This window comes from Lontra canadensis, unplaced genomic scaffold (assembly GCF_010015895.1).
Source record: "Lontra canadensis isolate GAN:19392208 unplaced genomic scaffold, GSC_riverotter_1.0 scaffold30, whole genome shotgun sequence".
In the NCBI taxonomy this organism is placed as follows: Eukaryota; Metazoa; Chordata; class Mammalia; order Carnivora; family Mustelidae; genus Lontra; species Lontra canadensis.
The window spans coordinates 385,425-406,471 of record NW_022631024.1 but is presented as its reverse complement, the minus strand read 5'-3'; the positions used below and the strand labels follow the sequence as shown (position 1 = coordinate 406,471).

At 47.2% G+C, this 21,047-nt stretch overlaps 1 protein-coding gene across 5 annotated transcripts in view; it reads left to right on the top strand.

Annotated features, from left to right (window-relative positions):
- Window positions 1-7,548: 7,548 nt before the first annotated feature.
- Window positions 7,549-21,047, top strand: part of SUSD1 (sushi domain containing 1) — a 170,830-nt gene continuing 157,331 nt past the window's right edge. For 4 of the 5 annotated variants that reach the window (XM_032865599.1, XM_032865598.1, XM_032865601.1 and 1 more), the window contains exons 1-2: window positions 7,550-7,689; window positions 18,935-19,042. In XM_032865599.1, coding sequence (XP_032721490.1) covers window positions 7,584-7,689; window positions 18,935-19,042 — 214 coding nt within the window. In that variant the 5' untranslated portion in view covers window positions 7,550-7,583. Of the gene's footprint in view, window positions 7,690-18,934; window positions 19,043-21,047 lie in introns of all 5 variants that reach the window. The other variant, XM_032865597.1, reaches the window with a different exon arrangement.

The window sequence follows — 21,047 nt, the reverse complement described above, 5'->3', positions numbered from 1 at the left end:
TCTATTTTGAAGGTTACACAATTTGCCAGGGTCAGTGATCCGGGGCTCACTGTCAGCTGGTCCTTATCACACACCGTCCGTTGTGGGCTTCCTCAGCAACTGTGGCTGTCACTGCTGGGTGTGCCCCACTTCTCCTTAGGGCTGTGGGTGGCTGCCCAGGGTCCTAGGGCTGATCCTGGGTCCGGAAATGGGTCGTCAGCAGGCTTCCTTTCAGGGTTTGTGGAACAAACAGATCCACAGCTGAGACTTCCTCAAGTGGGGCAGGTGACTCTGTGTGTACGTGCACGCGTGTGTGTGTGCGCATGTGTGTGTGTTTGCCAGGCTGGGTGACAGAGCCCCCGTGTCACTTGGTGCTGCCCCACCTCTTGAGGTCCGGGGGAGGATGGGCGCATACTGTGCCGGCTGGAACCGGAACATCCGTCTGTCAGGTGTCTGGAGTTTGTTCCTGAATCCACGCCTGCTCCTCCAGCATCTGCTGGTGGGACCACGGGGTGTCTGAGTCCCATCAGAGAGTGTGTGCCAGGGGGAGGTGGGGAGGAAGGGGATAGCCAGGCTGGGGGTCTTCCTTGTTCTACTGGGTCATGCTTCCAACCCTTGTTTGTTTTGCTTGTCTGAGGACAACAGGTTCTAGCACAGCCCTGTAGTTCCACAAACTAGCTTCAGGCCGGGTATATGGTTTGTGTGCTTGTTCGGTGGGAGGCAGAGATGTGTTAGAGGAGCAGAACAATCCTACTATTTCTCACATGGCGACAAGGGGTCTGAGCGTCACCGAGCATCCTAGAATGAGGAGTCTACCTTTGTTTGACTTACTGGCCGTCATCAACAAGGGATTTTTCCAGAGACAGGTCCCTGTTAGCAGTGGGCACAAATCTGATTGAGATGACGCCTCTGTTCGGGAAAGGTCAATGTGGCTCCTTCCAGGGGGCCGTGGGGTGTTCTCTGATGTCATGTCAGCTGGGGAGGAGTGGCTGTGTGTGAACGTACAGTGGGTGTTAGAAAGGGACCTACTTTTATCTGTTGGAGACACAGGTTTTCAATCAGCATCAGTGGAAATGTTAAAAAAAATTCAACCAAGTAAATTTGAAGATTTAATTGGCTTTATTAAACAATTCATGAATTGGGCAGCATCCCATCTAGCAAGCTGAGAAGAACTCTGAGGAGTTAGGCAAGATGGAAGGATTTTATGGGAAGGAGGATGGGGCACGAAAGTTATTAGTGGCCAAACAGGATTGTTCTAGGGAAGGTTGAGTTCCCTTAGGGGGAAGAGCGAGGGGTCTTATCCTGCAGATTATCTCATCTTCCTCTGGGCATAGAGAAGGCTCAGGTGACTGACTCTGGTTCTTCTGGGAAAATTCCTGACTGACAGGTTAAGACTCATTTCTGGGGGAGGTTGAACCTGCCATTAGATTAGGTATTAAGCCCCCATTTGGGAATTTGGCCTAAGAGGCACCATTTTGGGCGTGTGGTTTTCTTTTTAACTAAGTCTTCAGACATTAGAATCATTTCTTTTAATGCAAACTTCAAGGAATAATTTTAACACCAGAGTATATCAAACTCATTATAATGAGACATTCAAACCATCCCTGAAATACCACATATAAGCCATTAACATTTGCAAACCTGCTAGTGGTATTCCCAAGCCAGACCCTGGGGAAAAACAGTACTGCATTTCTGGTCAGTAGTGTCATGATCAAGGAAGGGTTTTTTTTTTTGTTTTTTTGTTTTTTTGTTTTTTTCGGAAGAGTTCCAGAATATTAGGTACCCAGCCTCCTTGCCTCCTTCTCCTTCTGGCCTTGCACCCAGATGGGCACCCACTGGGCAAATTCCAAACTTGACACTGGAAGAAGACATAGCGAAGGGCAGCCTGAGGAAAAACCCCAGAGACAGCAGATGGGTCTTCACCTTCTACTCGCTGTGTCTTCCTCCTTCCCACACTCCTGGCTGGCCAGAGTCCACTCAGGGCTCTCTTGGGATCTCAGGGATTGGGGGAATGGGGCTTTCCAAGGGACCTTTCTTATAATTCTGATCCCATATAGAGTCACCAGGATCCAAAATTGGAAAGTCCTACATGTTAATGCTTGTCTGGTAAAATAAAAATAAAAATTGGCACCTCAAAATTCTGTCATTGACTTTTTAAAGAAATTATTTTAACCATTTTTAAATGTAGTGTAGTGTTCAGTGGCATTAAGTACATTCACACGGTTGGACAACCATCACCACCATCTGTCCACAGAACTTTTTTCATCTTGTAAACCCAAAACTCTCTACCCCTGAAACACTAACATCCCCTTCCCCTTTACCCCCAACCCTTTTACTTATGGTCTCTCTGAATTTGACTGCTCTAAGTACATCATATGAATGAAATCATACGATATTTATTGTATTTATCCTTTTAAAAGTGGCCCATTGGGATGCCTGGATGGCTCAGTCAGTCAAGCGTCTGCCTTTGGCTCGGGTCATGATCCCGGGGTCCTGGGATCGATTGAGCCCTGCATCAGGCTCCCTGCTCAGCAGGAAGGCTGCTTCTCCTTCTGCCTGCTGCTCCCCCTGCTTGTGCTCCCATGTGTGCATGCTCTCCTCTCTCTCTCTCTCTGACAAAGAAATAAATTAAAACAAAACAAAACAAAACAAAACAGGGGCTCCTGGGTGGCTCAGTCCTTAAGCATCTGCCTTCAGCTCAGGTCATAATCCCAGGGTCCTGGGATCAAGCCCTGCATTGGACTCCCTGCTCAGCGGGAAGCCTGCTTCTCCCTCTTCCACTCCCCCTGACTGTGTTCCCTCTCTCACTGTGTCTCTGTCAAATAAATAAATAAAATCTTAGAAAAAAAAAACAAAAAACAAAAAACAAAAAACTAGCCTATATCATTTAGCATAATGCCATCAAGGTTCATCCACATTGAGGCATAAGTCAGAATTTTCTTCCTTTTAAAGGCTGAACAATATTCCATTGTATGAATATACCACATTTTGTTTCTCCATTTATGCAATCATGGTTATTTGGATTGTCTCAACCCTTTGGCTATTGTGAATAATAATGGCAAGAGTATGCAAGTTGTCAAGTGTACAAGTTGTCCTTGAATGTTTCAACTGAACAGCAAGATACATTAAGATAGACTTCAATATTTCTTAATTCTGATGAAGGAGGCAAGAACAAATCAATCCTAGATCTATCAGAAACTTCTTTCCTGTGCTTCCAAAGAGTAGAATACTTCTGCTGTGCGTCTGTTTGAGAAGCTCTCTTCATCGTGTACACCTGTTTGAGGTCCCTTAAGAGCACTTCAGATATCGGTCGGTAATTTCAATATTTTAGTTGTGATTTAAACATTTTGTCTAACTATATGAAGGCCCTCTCATGAGTAAAGTACTATAAAAAGCTTTTTAAAATATTTATTTTGAGAGAGAGAGCACGCACACATGTGAGCAAGCAGTGGGGGGCAGGGGCAGAGGGAGAGAGAGAATCTCAAGCAGGCTCCATGCCCAGTGTCGAGTTCAACTTGGGGCTTCATCTCAGGACCCTAAGATCATGACATGAGCTGAAATCAAGAGTCAGATGCTCAACGGACCAAGCCACCCAGGTGTCCCTATAAAAAATGTTTTAAAAAGTGAAGTTTAGGGGCGCCTGGGTGGCTCAGTGGGTTAAGCCTCTGCCTTCAGCTCAGGTCATGGTCCCGGGGTCCTGGGATTGAGCCCCACATCGGGCTCTCTGCTTCGCAGGAAGCCTGCTTTCACCACACCCTCCCCTCCCCCACCTACCTCTCTGCCTACTTGTGATCTCCGTCTGTCAAATAAATAAAATCTTAAAAAAAAAAATGAAGTTTAAAATTATTTTTTTTAGGGACACCTGGCTGGTCCAGTAAGTAGAGCATGTGACTCTTGATTTCAGGGTTGGGAGTTCGGGCCCCACACTGGGTATCGAGATTACCGAAAAATAAAATTTTTAGAAAATAAAAAATAAAATGTTTTTTTAAGAATTTTATTTTATTATTTTTTTATTTATTTTGAGAGAGAGAGCACAAGCCAGGGTTGCAGCAGAGGGAGAGACAGAGAATCTTAAGCAAGCTCCATGCCCAGCAGGGAGTCCCACACAGGGCTCAATCTCATGACCCTGAGATCACGACCTGAGCCAAAATCAAGCATTGGTTGCTTAGCTGACTGAGCCACCCAAGGCACCCTCTAAAATGATATTTTTTAATGTGTAGAAATTGGTTGCTTTGGAGAGCCAGGAAACTGGTATTTGGGTAGCCTGAAGCCTGAAGAAGGAGCTGATGGTAATGAACAAGATGTCCACAGATGAGCAAAATAAAATGCTTTGAATAGGTAGGAAGTGTACTTTGCATTTTTTTCAACAATTCTTACATAATGGTTCTGATTTAAATTTTTAAAACATTATAAAATCTGCATGTTACATTAATATGTACAAATAATAACTCCAAATATGCATATAATTTTAAAAAATTTTAATTGCATGGTTTTTTTTTCCTTCTTCACTCTACTTCCTGTCTCTTTTGGTGCATATTTTTGCGGCAGATGTGTGGCGAATGCAACCTAATACATTCCTCAAAGCTATCTGGTTCATTGATGTCATCTTTTCTTGTTTGAAAGCACTGTTGCATATTTAATTTTGTCTCTGTGTGTGTGTGTATCTTTGGCCACTTTACTGAAAGAGAACTTTCAGGGGTACAATGCCGTCTTGAAACCAAAAATTGAAATATTTTGGTGAAATCTAGATATGGACACAAAAAGAGCTCTCTCTAAATTCTCCTTAAGAAGATGGTGTATTGGCCATGCTCTCTTAAAAGAAAAACATTTTTCTTAAGCTAAAGATTTTCTCAGCAATAATCCCACTGTTGCAAATTGAATACTGGTTAAATATTCTGTTTTAATTCTGGTGACAAATACCGACCAGGAGATAATTTTTCATTCTGTGATTCCATGAACTCACTATTGGGTAAGAAGTAATTCTTTTTACCATAAATAAATAAGTAAATAAAAATAAAAATAAAAATTAAAGAAAGAAACAGAATGAGTCAATAAAAAGAACTCATGAGAGTCACACAATCAATGTAGAATATGGATTGGGCTAGTACAAAATTGTCAAAATATTAAAAACGTGATTCATGCAAATATAAAAAGAAAACCTAAGATTTTATTCAACTAATTAATTCATGAGGGCCTCAGCAAGATGTTGACTTCAAAGGAGTACTAGTAAGATATCAAGGTTCCAAGGAAAATTTAAAGAATATACAATACATACACATATATTTATCTGTTAGTTGTGATAAGATGAATTTGCTAAATGTGAAACTAGCTGACATCATATAAGACAAAATCTTATTATTAGATTTGTCGTATTTTTACCTGGCAGGAATCACTTCCATCTCTACTGGAAAAATTAATTTGCAATGTTATGGACAAGAATCTTTTGCACTTCAATTTTCTGCAAGTGATCTTTTTATTTTTTTTTTAAGATCTTATTTATTTATTTGAGAGAGATCACAAGTAGGCAGAGAGGCAGGCAGAGAGAGAGAGGGGGAAGCAGGCTCCCTGCTGAGCAGAGAGCCCGATGCGGGGCTGGATCCCAGGACCCTGGGATCATGACCTGAGCCGAAAGCAGAGGCTTAACACACTGAGCCACCTAGGCGCCCCTGCAAGTGATCTTCTATCTCTATCTACAGAGTTGTAAAAGAGCCTCGTCAATAAAAAGTCCATCAAATGTACACAACCCTATAGAATTAGATAATCCCCAGAAGGGTTACAACACCCACCACCCTGCTGAAAATACCCAGTAAACTTGCCCATTTCAAGGTTTTGGGCTATTTTTCCTGATATCCCCAATTAAAAAACTATGTGTACACACACACACACACACACACACACACACAGATATATTTAAATTTTCTGATTTACTCTGCAGGAGACATGCCAGAGAAGAAGGCCAGCTTAACAGTATCCTAAAGGAATCTATTTTTGTGGAAACAATGACATGGTTTCAAAGTTCACAAAGAGTTGAGCTTAACGAAAACTTTGTCTAAATTAGAGAGGATAGACCCCTGTAACCCAACTGCCCCTCTACCACTCCCCAAAGGGGCTCTTATCTTTGTTGAACAAAAAATAATTAGCTAGAAAGCCTGCTGCAAAAGAGCTGAGGCAGTTTATTTTTAACTACTTCTTTTTAAGGTTGCACAAGTTTGGTCCTTATATGGGTGTGTTCATGGGTGGTTAGGTTTAGGGCAGGCTTATGGTAGAAAGAGAAAGCAAGTGAGGATATGGGTGAAGTAGTAGGGGCCCTGCTCTTGGACAGACCTGCCAAAGCTCTAAGCCTTCCAACTGGAACTTATTCCCATCCCACCGCAGCCTCTCCCTACCCCAATTTGCAAATAGTCTCTTTGGGTCTCTACCTCAGTGACTTCCACCATCATCATCCACCCAGCTGCCCACACCAGAAATTTCGGTGACATCTGTAATTTCTCTTTCCTTCTCCTCAACATTCTACTGATCATAAAGTCCAGTGGATTCCACCCAATACCACTCTCGTTTGCCACTTTTCATTGCCAATGCTCTGCTCCTGGACGTGTTCTCTCTCGCCTGGATTACTGCAGCAGCCCCAGGCTGGTCTTCCGGCCTCCCTAGCCCCAGTCCAGATCCCATAGAGCAGACATGCGAGCTTTTCCTGATGAGGTCACTCTCTGCTTAAAACCCTATTACAGCTCCTGAGCAACCTCCTTTCCTTGGTTTATGAGGTCGTCCTTATCTCTGAAGCTTAATGCCTCTCTCCAACCATCTGTTCCCACTCTAAGGAGATCCTCCCCATTTCTAGACTAAGCTCTCAGGTTCCTATCTCTCTCTATAAGCCCTTCTCACCGCTTAGATTCCCCTCCCACGTCTTTTTCATTCTCTGGGTCTTAGCTTACTTCCTCTAGAAGCCTTCCCGACGCCCCAAGCAGAAGGTCCTCGGTGCAGCAGGAACGCCTGTCTGCTCCTCCCCCACCACAGCTCTGTCGCCAGGTGCAATCCTGCAACCTGGTCGCCTGTAGCCCTTGGGTTGGACTGGACCGTTGGCTTCTTGCCCTCACCTTGTCCTTGGAACGCCAGCCACTTCACCCACTTCTCTTTCCCCTCCTCAAAGATTCCCGCTCCTTCTGCCCCTCGCCCTTCTTTCTCTGCCACCGGGGTGCCTCCCTGAGACCCAAGAAGCCTCGGATCTCCCGTTCGTCTCTTTTGCTTGAAGCACGTTTCGTCCTGGCACGGTCCGGGACTCTAGGGTCAGCTCTGTCATTATGTGCTGGGTGTCTGTCCCTACTTGCAGAACGTCCGCGCCGAGGATGCCGGACCCTGTCGCTCTGCTCGCCGTGTCCCCCGGCGGAGCAGGTGCGCGAGCGAGTGGGGGGCGTGGAGCGAACGAGCGTCTTGCGGGCGCGCGGGCCACGCGGTGAGGAAGGGCCCGCGCTCAGCCACCTCCCCGGGACCCCGCGGCGCCGGAAGCGGCCGGGGCGGCCCCCTCCCCGCGGGGCCCGCCGCCTTATCTCGGCGCCTCGGGGCCTCGGGAGGAGTCGCGGGCGCGCCGGGAGGGACGCGGCGGCGGCATGGGCCGGGGGCCCCAGGGCGCGGGCCGCCCGCCTCGCCGCCTGCTGTCGCTCCTGCTGCTGCTCGGCTTGGCCCGCGGCGCGAACCCAGCGCTGGGCGCCGACGGTGAGTGCAGGCGGGGGGCGGGCGCGGCGCAGAGGCACCGCTGGGCCCTCGACGACGCCGGGCGCGCCCGGGACGCTTCCCCACCCCCCACTCCCGGGGCAAGGCCGGCGCGGGGCCCGGGCGTGGAGCGCAGGTGGGGCCCGCTCGGGCCGTTGGGGCTCGGGAAGGCGGGGTGCACCGAGGCAGGAGGGGCTCCCCGCCCTCGCCCCAGGCATCTGGGGGCGCGGGGTGGGGGAACCTGTCGCAGGCGGCCTCGCCCTTGGCGCGGGGGACCTGTGGGGTGAGACGGGGGTGGGCGCGAGCCGGAGCCCCGGGGGAGAGCCGCGCCCGGCCTGGAAGGGCGTGGAAGGGCGCGGAAGGGCGTTCCAGCTGCGCTGTCACGCTTCCGGCTCTGCTGTGGCTTTTGCACGACAAATTATTGACCTGAAGCAATTTTCTTTCTACCTTTTAATTTTTTTCACCTAAGTGAAGAACCAGATGCTAATGTGTGAGAAAGAAGTTCAAGGAAGATTACAGGAAAAAGGCATTCTTTAATCAAGTCATTCGTTCAACAGATGGTCCTTGAATCGTTTCCTTGTGCAGGATGTGAGGTCGCCCCGCTGGCCCTCATTGAGCTCCTGTTCTGGAGGCGACAGACGAGCAGATCACCCATTTCCAAGCAAATTGGAACGCACTGTCACATGTGGTAGGAGTTACACAGATTCAAACGTGTAGGGGAGGTGGCATTTACCCACTTAACCCAAGTAATCCTAATAGACGGCAGAATGCCTAAGTGCTCTGAGAAGGTGTAGGTGGTCAGAGCAAGGCGAGCTTCGTTCTAGCTTGGTGAACCTGGAGGCATTAGAGATGAGGTGATTCTTGAACTGGGCCAACAGGTTTGATAATATTTGGGTATGGGAAGATGAGGAAAAGGCATCTCAACTCATAGCAGAGGGCAGCCAGCCCTCCATAAATATATGCAGAATGAATGAATTCCACATGGAAGGGGCAGTGTGATGTACATGGAGGTAGAAAAGCAGGGGGCCTGTGGCCTGTGGTATGCAGGAGATGGGTGGGAAATGGAGGTGGAAAAGCAGATTGGATTAACCAAAAGGCAGAGTGCCTTGGTTGGCAGACCAAGTTACTTAGAGTCAGCGTTCCTGGGTGGCGGGAAGACGTTGGAAATCATCGCAGGCTTTTGTACAGACAGTGATATAAAAAGTGGGTATAAGGAAACCCTCCAGCTTTCTTAGTAAAATCATTCATCCCGAAGGGGAAGAGAACTTCCATGTAGGGAGACGGAGGGGGCGATTTTGTGGTTCAGACTCCTGCTTCCTCAAATTCTTTTCATCTTTGGACTTTTACCACCACTGGTGTTCCTTTTGATGACACAACTTTTTTGGGGGGCCATTTTTGAACATCAGATATTCTGGTAGGCTTTCTAACTTTTTTCCCTGACTTGGTCTCCCACAGCAGTGTGCCTAAAAACCTATAGATGCTTGGGACCTATTTCAGAATCTGTGTTAGAGCCCTCTAGCCTAGGCAACGGTCGGACTTGATCCCATTGAATTACTGGGCTAAGATGGTAGAACAAAGTAACTACCTAAAAGCTACTACTTAAAGACTATTGGGTCAATTTGGGGAAGTGGAAGCGCCCGGTAGAGACTCTCTCCTTTGTAGGCATTCTTTCTTCATTTACAACCTTGAAGAATCTGGTTTTCTTAAGGGTGGGTTTCCTTCCAGTGGACAATGTAGGGAATGCCTGGGGCTTAGAACCATTGTAAGAGCTGGCCTACAAATTCTGAGGACTGGCCCCATGGTAAAGATAGCAGGGGAAGGGGATCGAATGTAGATAATAAGGTAGAAAGGGAACCAAAGGACCTAATAATGGACCTTAAGGTGACGGTGAACAGAAGAGAAAGTGGACACAAAGGTGACTGAGGACTGGGTGACTTGGATATATGGTTTTGTAGGAGGAGGAAAAAGATTTGGGAAGAAAGATAAGTCATTTTGGATACCCTGAATTTGAGGTAATGTTAGGGCTTCTGGAGAGGTGAACTCATTAGGGAGTTAGGACTGTGGACAAGGGGTGTGTGCCAATGATGGAGACTTGTGGTCACTTGAAGCCTTGAGGTTGATAAGAGGAAGGAGACCCAGGGCAGATTTGGGGGAAAGACCCATTTTCGATGATAGGTGCACATACAGATGGGAGGAGGGCTGGGCTAGTCTAGCATCCAAGGAAACCAGAGGAAGGGGAGCTTCTCCCTGGGATGATGGTTTTGGGAAAGCAGCCACAAACACGCTGTAGTCTGAGGGTATTATTCAGTAGAGATGGAGACATTGAAAATGCAGAAATAAATGAGGTACTTTTTTTTTTTTTTTGAAGATTTTATTTATTTATTTGACAACAGAGAGAGAGATCACAAGTAGGAAGAGAAGCAGGCGGAGAGAGAAGGAGCAGAGAGCCCGATGTGGGGCTCCATCCCAGGACCCTGATACCCTGAGCCGAAGGCAGAGGCTTAACCCCCTGAGCCACCCAAGCGCCCCATAAATGAGGTACTTAATGAAGTATGTCCAAAGCGAAATTGGTCTACAAGGGGGAAAGCTTGGTCTCTGCGAGGGGAGAAGAGCGGAGAAGATCTGTTCTTTTTCCCCACAGCTGTCTACTTAGGTTTGTTCATATTTCAAAACCAGCCCAGTCGGCCTCCCTCCCGGGAAGCTCTGGAGTTCCCTGCAGCCCAGCCACACCGTGCCTGAGTCCATGTACCGCAATTGTAGGATGCACGTGTATTTCTAGACATACGAGCAAACACTAGCATGCATACGCATATATACGGCACCCTCACTCTACACACTGAGGCCATGTTGCATATTATACAAACTGCCTAGTGGTGTTGTTTGCTAGACTAAGCTTCATGTGAGTCAGGGGCTGTGGCTTGTAATAGGAATTTGGTAGGAAGGGAAATGAAGACCACCCAAATGGGAAGAGGCAAGGGCTCTTTACACAGAGTTTGCTACAGCAGGAGACTCAGACGGCATCACTCTTGAGAGCCTGATAGCGGATCAAAGGGGGAGGCTTCCGGTTTGCCCCTGGCTTGAGGCTGGTGGCCTGGAGAAGCTGGAGGTGGTGTCCTAACAGCAGACGTTCTAAGTGATTGGTTAGGGGAGTGTACTGGGCGCTCTCTGATTGGTCCTAAGCGTGAAGCGAGGGCAACAATTAGGGAAGCCAGCTGTTAGCGATTAAATCCTGACCGTTTGGGTCTTACCGCTGGAGGCTGTGGTTTGACTTCCTGGCCTGATGATGGCTGCCTCGTGCCTCCATGTGGGCCTGAATTCTATTTTTATCTACGGCCTGGCCATTGTCTCTGTGTATATTCAGTGTCTCACTGGTAGAGTGTGCTGAATTGCCCTGAATTGTTATCAAAGACATTTCAGGGAGAAGAAGTCAGAGGCTGGGTGGAAGGGAAGTGTGAGACACACAGTTGGTAGAGCAGAAGGGTGTTGATGGGTGGGTGGGGTGCCAAGCCCAGGGGAATGGAAGGTTAGGAATGGGTGAGGAAGGATGGAACCAGTCAGTCCTGTTTCTTAACCTTCTCAGGCACAGTCCTGAGTCGGGAGTGGCTGGGGACTTGTTGGCTCAGGACTCGCTGGGTTGGGAAGGCCGGAGGGAGGACAGGCGGAGGCTTTGAGAATCTTGGGGGAGTGATGGTGGTGGAGAGGCCTGGGAGTTTGTCCTTGCTGTGTAAAGTGCACGTGACGTCACCATGTAGCAGGGGAAAGAGGAGGCATGGCGGGGGTGAGTGAATTGTTTTCGAGTGACTTAGAGTTGCTCAAAGTAAGGGAGTGGGATTCAAGCTGATGGAGAAGATCCTCCTCCCTGTCATCCACTGCTGGGGTCCTGGCCCTGGGCGTGTCCTCAGCCTTTTGGTCCTCTCCCAAAATGGGTTCCTCTGTCTCTGCAGCCCCAGGTAGCAAGTGGTCTCTTGGCCTTCGCTCTGGAGAGCAGACAGGGGAAGTTAATTGCATGGATTAAAGAAACAGTTTTCCCTGCTTGAGAATGTGAGTCAGGTGCGAGAGAATGCATCAGGGGGCGACTTGTTGAACACGAACCGAGGGTGTGGACTAAATGAAAGGCTTCTTGACTCAAGATGCAAGAGCTTTGCAATTGGGGCAGTTAGCGAGGCTTGGTTCTTGGTCTGGAGTCTACGTATGGTGGGCCCCACTGGACGTTGGTCTTGGTTGCTTAAGCTTCCGAGGTCTGAGTCAGGTGTTACCCAGAAGGCTGGGAGGATGTGGGGCAGGCAGGGGATGATTACGTAAATTAAGATATTAAGGATCCTGGACTATCAGCCCCACAAATAGGTAGGCATCTGTCTACATGACAATATTGCTTCGGATTTTTGCACTAACGCAGCTCTGTCACCCTCTCCATTGGTGTATCTGGGAGTTGGCCAGCTGTCAGTACCTTCATGTAGTCTTTCCTGGAGTTGACAAGTGGTTGTTACAACAGCATCTAATGTATTCTAATTGCTTTACATGTATTAGCTCATTTCTTACAGCAGCCGTATGAGGTGGGTCTTTATTATCCTCATAGTCAGATTTATAGGAGGCGGAGGCCCAGAGCCCCATCTAGGATGACACAGCTAGTCCAGTTGGAGAGCTGGGATTGTCCCCCCTTCATCTCACCCCTGCTCGGAACCTCTGGGCCAAGTGGCACGCCCTACCTCTCACATGACCTGTTTCCAGCCATGAATATTTCTGTCTCTCTCTACAGGGAGAGACAGAAATATTCATGTAAATCAGCCCTTTGCCTAGTGCTTTCCCGCTCATACAGCATTTCTGTTTCTCACTGAAGCCTCATGACAGAATTCTGTCTCACGGATTAAAACCAGAGGATGGGCAGGTCAATTTGCCTAAGATCACGGAGCCAGGGAGCAAGAGAGAAGTGTCCCAGCCTCGGTGGGTGCACCAAAACCCGTCTTGGCCTCTGAGTGTTGGTTGTGGTTTTAGCTGGCTTAGTTGATACAGAGTGCTGAAGGGAAGCGGATGGAGGTTGTCTCTCTGGACGTTCCAAGAATAGTCACCAAGAGTACTTAGCCTTGTTGTCCCTCTAGACTTTGGAATGCCCACTGTCCTGTTTCTCTGCCAGTCATTCTAGGTATCCCTGGGCCAGAGGGTTGGGGGGGGGGTTCCCTCAGTCACTATGCAGCAGCCACCTCTCTGCTGTCCTGAGCAGAATCTGCTGATGACAAAATTAAGTCCTCCTTGATATGGATGTGAAGACTCCCTCCTGCTCCCACTTCCCCTCAGGTTATACAGCAAAGGTGCAGTGGTCTTTCAACTGGCCTGGAGAATTTCCAGGATAATTCCAGGAAAATTATCACTGTCACCTTGGTCCAGCTATGCTCTCCATCAGTCTAGGCTTGGTGGATGACATCTTCACGGTTACTTTTTCTTTCCCCAGGATTCTGACCTTGAGGTTGAACTAGACTTGCCATGCAACCAGTAGTGTGGTCTACCTGGGAGCTTTTTTTTTTAGGAATGCAGATTCTCAGGCCGAATCAGAATCTCTGGGGATTCTGTTTTAACAAGCTCTCCAGGTAGGGAGACCAGCTGTCTTGGTTGGCACCGTAATGAGGGGTTTTCTGGGTCACAGGGCTTGTAGTATTAAAACCGGGACAAAGTAGTCCCCCCCCATCTGTAGGTGATTCTTAATTGAGCTAGGGGCTGATGAATGGTGGAAACCGTTGTGTGGTTAGAAGCGACCCTCCCCGCCCTGTCCTTTCTTGGATTTTTTTGATTTTTGGATCTTGGATTTTTCTTGGATTTTTTCAGGATTGTGCTTCCTGCCCCTTTCCTTAGGATAAGTTGTGTCACTGCCCCATGATGTGTATGTGCTGCACCCCCTCCGCCCAAGAGGCTACTTCGTCCCTCAAGCAATTAGAACTCAGAAGTTGCCATATAAGGCTCTGCAGACTAGGTTAATTATGGCTGAGTAAGAAGCTTTAGTTGAGGCCTTTCTTCCTCTGGAAACTGCTTTCCCTCCTGCAGGTGGTCTGAGAAGCCTTTGGCAGCCCAGCATATAGGTTGTCTTTTTGCCAATATGGGGAACAGACATTCATGGAGCCAGACATGCCAAATACTGTCCTTCTGGGGTTAACTTTGCTAAATTATTCCTAGTGGGTCATCAAAACAGGTTCCCTAAGGATGAAGTGTTGGCCAATTAGGGTACAAGAACTTTGGAGGCCACTTAACCCCTGCTGCTTAAAATGTGGTCCCCGTGGGTGGCTCAGTCATTAAGCATCTGCCTTCAGCTCAGGTCATGATCCCAGGATCCTGGGATTGAGCCCCGCATCGGGCTCTCTACTCAACAGGAAGCCTGCTTCTTGCTCTCCCACTCCCCCTGCTTGTGTTCCCTTTCTCTGTGTCTATCTCTGTCAAATAAATAAATAAAATCTTAAAAAAAAAAAAGAAATGCAAAATGCTGGGCCTCACCCTGAATTGGATCCTGCGGTTTAGCACCATCCCCAGGTGATTTGAATGCCCCTTTAAAATTTTAAAAAAGATTTCTGTATTTATCTTAGAGAGAGAGTGTTTTTTGCTGGGGTGGGGGTGGTAGAGAGAGGGGAGACAAGCAGAATCACTACTGAGTGCAGGGCTGGCCCCTCACTGGGGCTCAATCCCAGGATCCTGAGATCAGGACCCTGAGATCATTGCCTGAGCCACCCAGGTGCCCCTGAATGCCCTTTAAAATTTGAGAAGCCCAAAGCCCTCGTTCTACAGATGAAAAAACTGGGATCGGGAGAGGTTCAGTGACTCGCTAAAGGTTGTATAATGAGTAAGACTCAGCTAGATTTAGGGTCCGGTTCTGACAATTAGCTCCAGTGTTTGCTTTCCCCCTGTATCTGGCTGCCTTCTTACAAGGCCTTATTTTGTTTGGTTCTGATTATTGAATGAACTTGAACTTAATTCAATTTATTTTAAAAACTTTACATTCTGTCTTTTGCTAATTCAGACTGGACTTCCGTTAATTTATCTGAGTGGGTGGTGCTCCTTTATTTCTTAATTTTGTGTGTGTGTGTGTGTGTGTGTGTGTGTTTATTAGATTCACTCAACAGTTGAATGAAATAATCTTTTTTTTTTCCTGTCTGACGTAAGTTTCTGGAACTGGATATATATAAATGCTTCCATGTTTATAAAGACAAATATCCCATATCAGAAAAAAAATCAAACATTTTACCATTTTGTTGTTGATGATTTCATAAATACAGTATTTATTTTTTGTTATCACACTGGACGTACACACTGGGAGAGTGTTTGTCATTATATGGCTGATCACACTGGACTTAAGGACTTGACCCAGGAACCTTTATTTATTTATTTATTTATTTATCTTTTAAGATTTTATTTGTTCATTTGACAGAGGTCACAAGTAGGCAGAGAGACAGGCGGGGCGGGGGAGGGGGGGGAAGCAGGCTCCCTGCTGAGCAGAGAGCCCGATGCGGGGCTCCATCTCAGGACTCTGGGATCACGACATGAGCTGAAGGCAGAGGCTTTAACCCACTGAGCCACCCAGGCGCCCCCAGGAACCATTATTTAAAAGGTATTTCCAGGATGTTGGTTGCATGTGATTATGAATTGACAGTGTCTCATGGCACCAATTTAAAAATGTTCTTTGTTAAAATGTTAAAATGGTTGTACTTACTCTGTACTGATGGACATTTAAGCGCAGCGACCCATTTCTCACTTCAGCTCTGCCTGTTGCCCTGAAACTCAGGAGCCGCTCTGGTCCATTTCCTTCAGGCTGTAAACTTCATCTCATGCCAGGGTTAGTGAGGGGAATGGGGTATCTACCTGCTCCTTATCCATATTTGTACCTAGTTCCTTGAACTCTGAGTCCTATCCCTGACACCTGCCTTCTGAAGCGCTCAGTGGCCCTGATTCCTGAGCCTTTGGGGCCAGCTTTTAGTTCTTCCTCTCAAGCCATTCCCTTGCTTCTGTCTCCTGCATCTTCTGAAATATTGTCGCCGTCCTCATCTCCTGTCCTCTCGTCTGCCAGGGTTTATACCTTTCCGGGGCTTCATGTCATGGGGGAGGGGGAGCTTTGAAAATGTACTAAATCTGCATGTTTAACTGCAAATCTTTCATCTGTAATTTAAAAAAAAAACAAACTTGTATTTTTTTCTTACAAGCTCTTTCGTATTCCTAATGTTGTGTGTCTGCATAAGCTCTTTGCTCCTCTTGCAGGTCTCACTTGCATCATGACTGTTGGTCTTCATAGAGTACTGACTTTGGGGAAACTTTTTTTTCACTGAATTTGAATGTAATTTCTAATACTTCTTTTCTTTACTATTTCCTCACCCCCAACTCCCAAATCCTGTATTTTCTTTCATTCCTTCCTTCCTCCCTTCCTTCGTTACAAGATTTTATCTATTTGAGTGAGAAAGAAAGAGCACCAGAGAGAGAGAGAGAGAGAGTGAGTGAGAGAGCAGCACGTGTGTGCAAACATGTGGCGGGGGGGGGTGGTTTGGGGAAGTGGAGGGGCAGAGGGAAAGGGAGAAGCAGATTCCCTGCAGAGCAAGGAGCCCGAGGTGGGGCTTGATTCCAGGACCCTGGGATCATGACCTGAGCCGAAGGCAGACACCTAACCGACAGAATCACCCAGGCCCTTCTTTTTAAGGAATGCCCCCCTGCAATTTCTTGCATTAAAATTCTAGGGCTTTCCCCCACCCTCGGGCTGCCTGCTTTTACTTCTCTCTTTTTAAAGTACAAAAGCAGGAAAAACTCAAATTTTCTGGAGTAGATACATTTTTATATCTAGTACTAAACATTTCAATTAAAAAAATTTTATTTAAGTGATCTCCACATCCAGCCTGGGGCTCAAACTCAAAACCCTGAGATCAAGAATCACACACCTGACTGAGCCAGCCAGGCGCCCCAAGGCATTTCGATTTTGCTATCCTTTTTGTCTCAAGAATTATTTGGGAGAGTGTTCTGTAGTGTCCAAGTAGGTTTCTTTTGGGAATGCTACTGTTTGTTTTATTTTGTAGTCTTATTACATTATTACATGGTAGTCAGATACTACGACTTCTATAGTTTTTTTTTTTTAATATTATTTATTTATTTGACAGACAGAGATCACAGGTAGGCAGAGAGGCAGGCAGAGAGAGAGAGGGAAGCAGGCTCCCTGCCGTGCACAGAGCCCGATATGGGGCTCGATCCCAGGACCCTGGGATCACAACCTGAGCCGAAGGCAGAGGCTTTAACGCACTGAGCCATCCAGGCGCCCCCGACTTCTATAGTTTCTATGTTTGACTTTGTTGCATTTTTTTTAATGGTTTGGGATATAATAAATTTTGTAAATATTCCGCAGTTAATTTAGTATTACTTAGGGATAAGCAGCAGTTTGTCTCATTTCTGTGTTATATTTGTTTTAAAAGAAAAAGCAGGGGGAGCCTGGGAGGCTCATTCAGTTAAGTGTCTACCCTCGGCTCAGGTCGTGAGCCCAGAGTCCTGGATGGAGTCCCATGTCAGGCTCCTTGCTCAGAGGGGAGCCCTCTTCTCCCTCTCCCTGACCCCTCCCACTCCCCCACTCTTATTCTCTCTCTCAGATAGATAAATAAAATATTTTTTAAAAAAAGGAAAGAAAAAGCCATGGTTAACAATCAGTACAGATCTTCCTGAACTTATGATTGGGTGGGTTACATCATAACTTGGAAATCTCCTAAGTCGAAAATACATTTAATACTCCTAACCTGTCAAACATTATAGCTTAGCCTAGCCTACTGTAAATGTGCACAAAACCCTTGTGTTCACCAGCAGTCCGGCAAAACCGCGTGACACCCAGCCTGTTGTATAATCAAGTGTGGACCCTCTCCTGTGACGTATTGAATACTGTACTGAAAGTGATAAACAGAATGGTCATACGGGTGCAGAACGGTTGTGAATTTACCAGGTGTCTGCCCCTGTGATCGCCTGGCTGGCTGGAGCTAGAGCTGGCTGCCACCGCCCGGTGTCCTGAGAGAGGATCACACCTCATATCCCTAGCCTGGGGAAAGATCCAAATTCAAAATTTGAAGTATGCTTTCTACTGAATGTGTATTGCTTTTGCACCACTGTCAAGTCGAAAGATTGTAAGTTGAACCATTGTAAGTCAGGGCTGTCTGTACTTGGAAATCTCCCTGTCTCAGTTGCCTGGAGCAACCCGAGGGCTGAGTGTTTATTCCCTGGGTAGTCATGGGGCCAAGACTGAGATGGAATTCCACGCTGACTCTCTCGACCCGGGCCCCTCCTGAAATTACAGACACTGAGAGGACAACACGATACCCCACAGAGCCTCAGGTAGAAGTCCTTGCTTGACCTTGGACCATGTACCCATCACCCTCTAGTAGGTTTGCGTGTGTTAGCCTCCCACATCTCTGCTGCCTGTCGAAGTAATTGGACCTGGTCATCCGGCTGGGACCCAGCTGTTCATCTCACTGACATTTTAAGCACCTTCATTTTTTCCCTAAAAGAAACACAGATGGGGTAAGAGACAGATGAGTTCTTCTCCCTTCCACTTGCTTTTTGAGTTGTGGCAAGTAGGACTGCAAGTTCCTTTATCCAGTCACTCAGTAAAAGTGCCTTGGATGTTTATACTGTGCCCTGACGATATAGGGGCAAATGACGAAGTCCCGCAGCCTAGAAGATAGAGCGGGAACCGTATATAATGACAAATGAACACGGCCGATGTGGGAATGTGCAAGTGTTAGCGGAGCACAGAGGGGTTAAATTTTCCACGAGAACAGAGTAATGGCGACGACACCAGGGAGAATATGGGGTTTAAGGTGAGTCTTCAAGTAGGAATGGGTGCTAGCTGGACAGAGAAGGAGATAGGCATTTCCCTTCCTCGAAGGGAACATCATGACTAGGGCATGAAGTAGGACAGGGTCGGCATGTGTGAGAAAGAGTCATCAGTCTCCTGCCTAGAGAATATTGTGTGTGGTTTGCTTTTGAGAACAGTGAGGCTTGGGCTAGGGGTTGGCTTAGAGTCAGACTGTTAAGAGGTTTGATGGCAGGTCGAGGTACAGTATTTTATACTCCTCTCTGTGGGCAGTGAGTAGCCGTTGCAGGTTTTTAAGGATGGGGTCAGATGTGCCTTTTATCATTCGGCTGTTCCAATTCTGGTTCTCCATTGTAAATGTCTACTACCCAAACTGTGGCTTGTCCAGAGGAGGCGATTGCATTTTTCTTTTCCTATAATCTACGATTTATGATTCTGGTTTAGATGTCTGTGCCACTTGCCATGAACACGCTACCTGCAAGCAAGCCGAAGGGATGAAGATGTGTGTCTGCAAATACGGATTCGTGGGCAACGGGAGAACTTACTGTATGGGTAAGCTCTGGCTCCTGGGTGAAGTTGGAAAGTGGGGTCAAGTAAGGAGATTCTCTAGTGTTAAAGAGCTAATGTCCTTGTGGGGAAGACTGTTGCTTTGCTCACCTGTTTTCATCACAGGAAGTCTTGTCCATTATAATAGGCCTTTGTTTTAGTGTTTGGGTATAGCCTGTCTGGGGCGTTGGCAAGGAAGTATCTTCCGTGTTAAAGGGTCATTGAACTTGAGTCTCTGGAAATTCTCTGGCCCAACGCAAATTTGAAATCTGTTTCAAGTCCCGAGTTTAACTTAACAACTTGAGTAAATATTGCCTTCCTTAATTGTTCCTGGTTGTTTCGATGTAAGATGATTTGTATTTGTACCCCGAGGAGAAACAAAACACAATTGCCTATTGGACTTTTGGGCTAATTGATGAAGTAGTATTGCTTTGAGTCTTATGTCTCCCAGAATTTATCCTCCAGATTTTTTGGAGTTGTTGCCCACTGGGGTCTTGGGTGGCTTAAAGGAATACAAAGGCCTTTAGGAAGAATCTAAGGTAATTTTTTGGCTTCATGGCCTCCAGTGTGAGACTTGAGCAGTATCCGGGCTCAACGTTTCTCGGAGTGAATGTTAGGAGAACCACATTGTCCTCCCAGCAACCTTGTTATGTGCACTACGAATATTGACAGTTTACCTTGCGGCTGTGCACTGACTGTGTAGACAGCCTTGTGATATCTTTGGGTTTCCTCTTCCTAAAGAGTAGTAACAATTCCCAGTTCCAAAAGTCATATTCTACTTCACAGATACACCCTCTCACAGTCACACACCATGGCCCATTCCTGCAGGCTGGATCTGTGCCCCCCCTTGGACCCTCTCTCTTTGGGAGAGAGCCCAGGAGAATTGTGGCTGCCCTGCAGTCTGAGGTTCCTGGGGCATTTCTCGAATCCTTCTCCTCCCACAGCTTGCTAGCAGGGGCTTGGAAGTGAGGTAGGAAATGAGCACGGGCAGCCTTCTCTGCTCCCTCCCCGAAGGCGGTCCCCCGCCTGCAGAAGCTTGCCTCACTCTTGATTGCCCCTTGACTTCTGAATCGAAACTTCTCTTAATGGGAGGAAGGGGCTTATTGATTTATGTGGTACTTGCTCTCAGACACTAGACACTGCCTACGCCAGTATGTGGCCTGCTGAGACCACACCATGGGTCACAGGTGATATTACCTGTGTGCCCTGCATGCTGTAACGTGGTCTGCAGCCAAGGGGCCTCAGAAATTTAGAATTCTCTACAAACCCACTGTCCTTTTTGGAGAAGCCTGCTGGGAGACCTGTCTCAGAAACGCTAGCCGAGGACAGGAATGCAGCATCTTATGGGTGGCTGGACTGGTGTCCGAAAGCCCCGTGCAGGGCTCATCAGCTGGGCTGGACACTTGGCCAGGCGGTAGCTTGAGGGCTGTCTCTCCTTGCTCCCATGCAGATCACACCGTAGACAGTGTTAACCATGAGCTGTGTTCCATCTTCAGTGACATTTCCAAAAAGATAACACCTGTAAGGAAAATAGGGAGGAAAAAAAAAAAAAAGGAACGCCGGATTTTGGGAAGGGTACTTTTGAAGCAGCAGGAATTGAGTGCAATTGTGAGAGGCAAACCCATGCTATAGTCAAACACTAAATAACAATCAGAAAAACTCCAGTGCATAAATTGATGACACCCCCCCCACCCCCAAACAAAACAACCAGTGACAGAGATCAACTCTGAAAGAATGCATGAGAAATTGGTCTCAGGAGTTCTTCTGCTGGTAAGGCCAGGCCAGAGTCAGCAGAGGCTGCCCTGCCTGTTTTTGTAAATAGACTTTTATTAGAAGACAGCGTTGCTCATTTGTTTGCTTATGGTCTGTGGCTGCTTTGTGCTCTAAAAGCATGGGTGAGCACTTGCCACTGGAGACGGCCCTTCACAGAAAGTTTGCCAAGCCCTGAGCTGCAGGACAGAACCAGGAGGGTAATTTACCTTCATTAGACACCTATGTCCAATGACTGCAT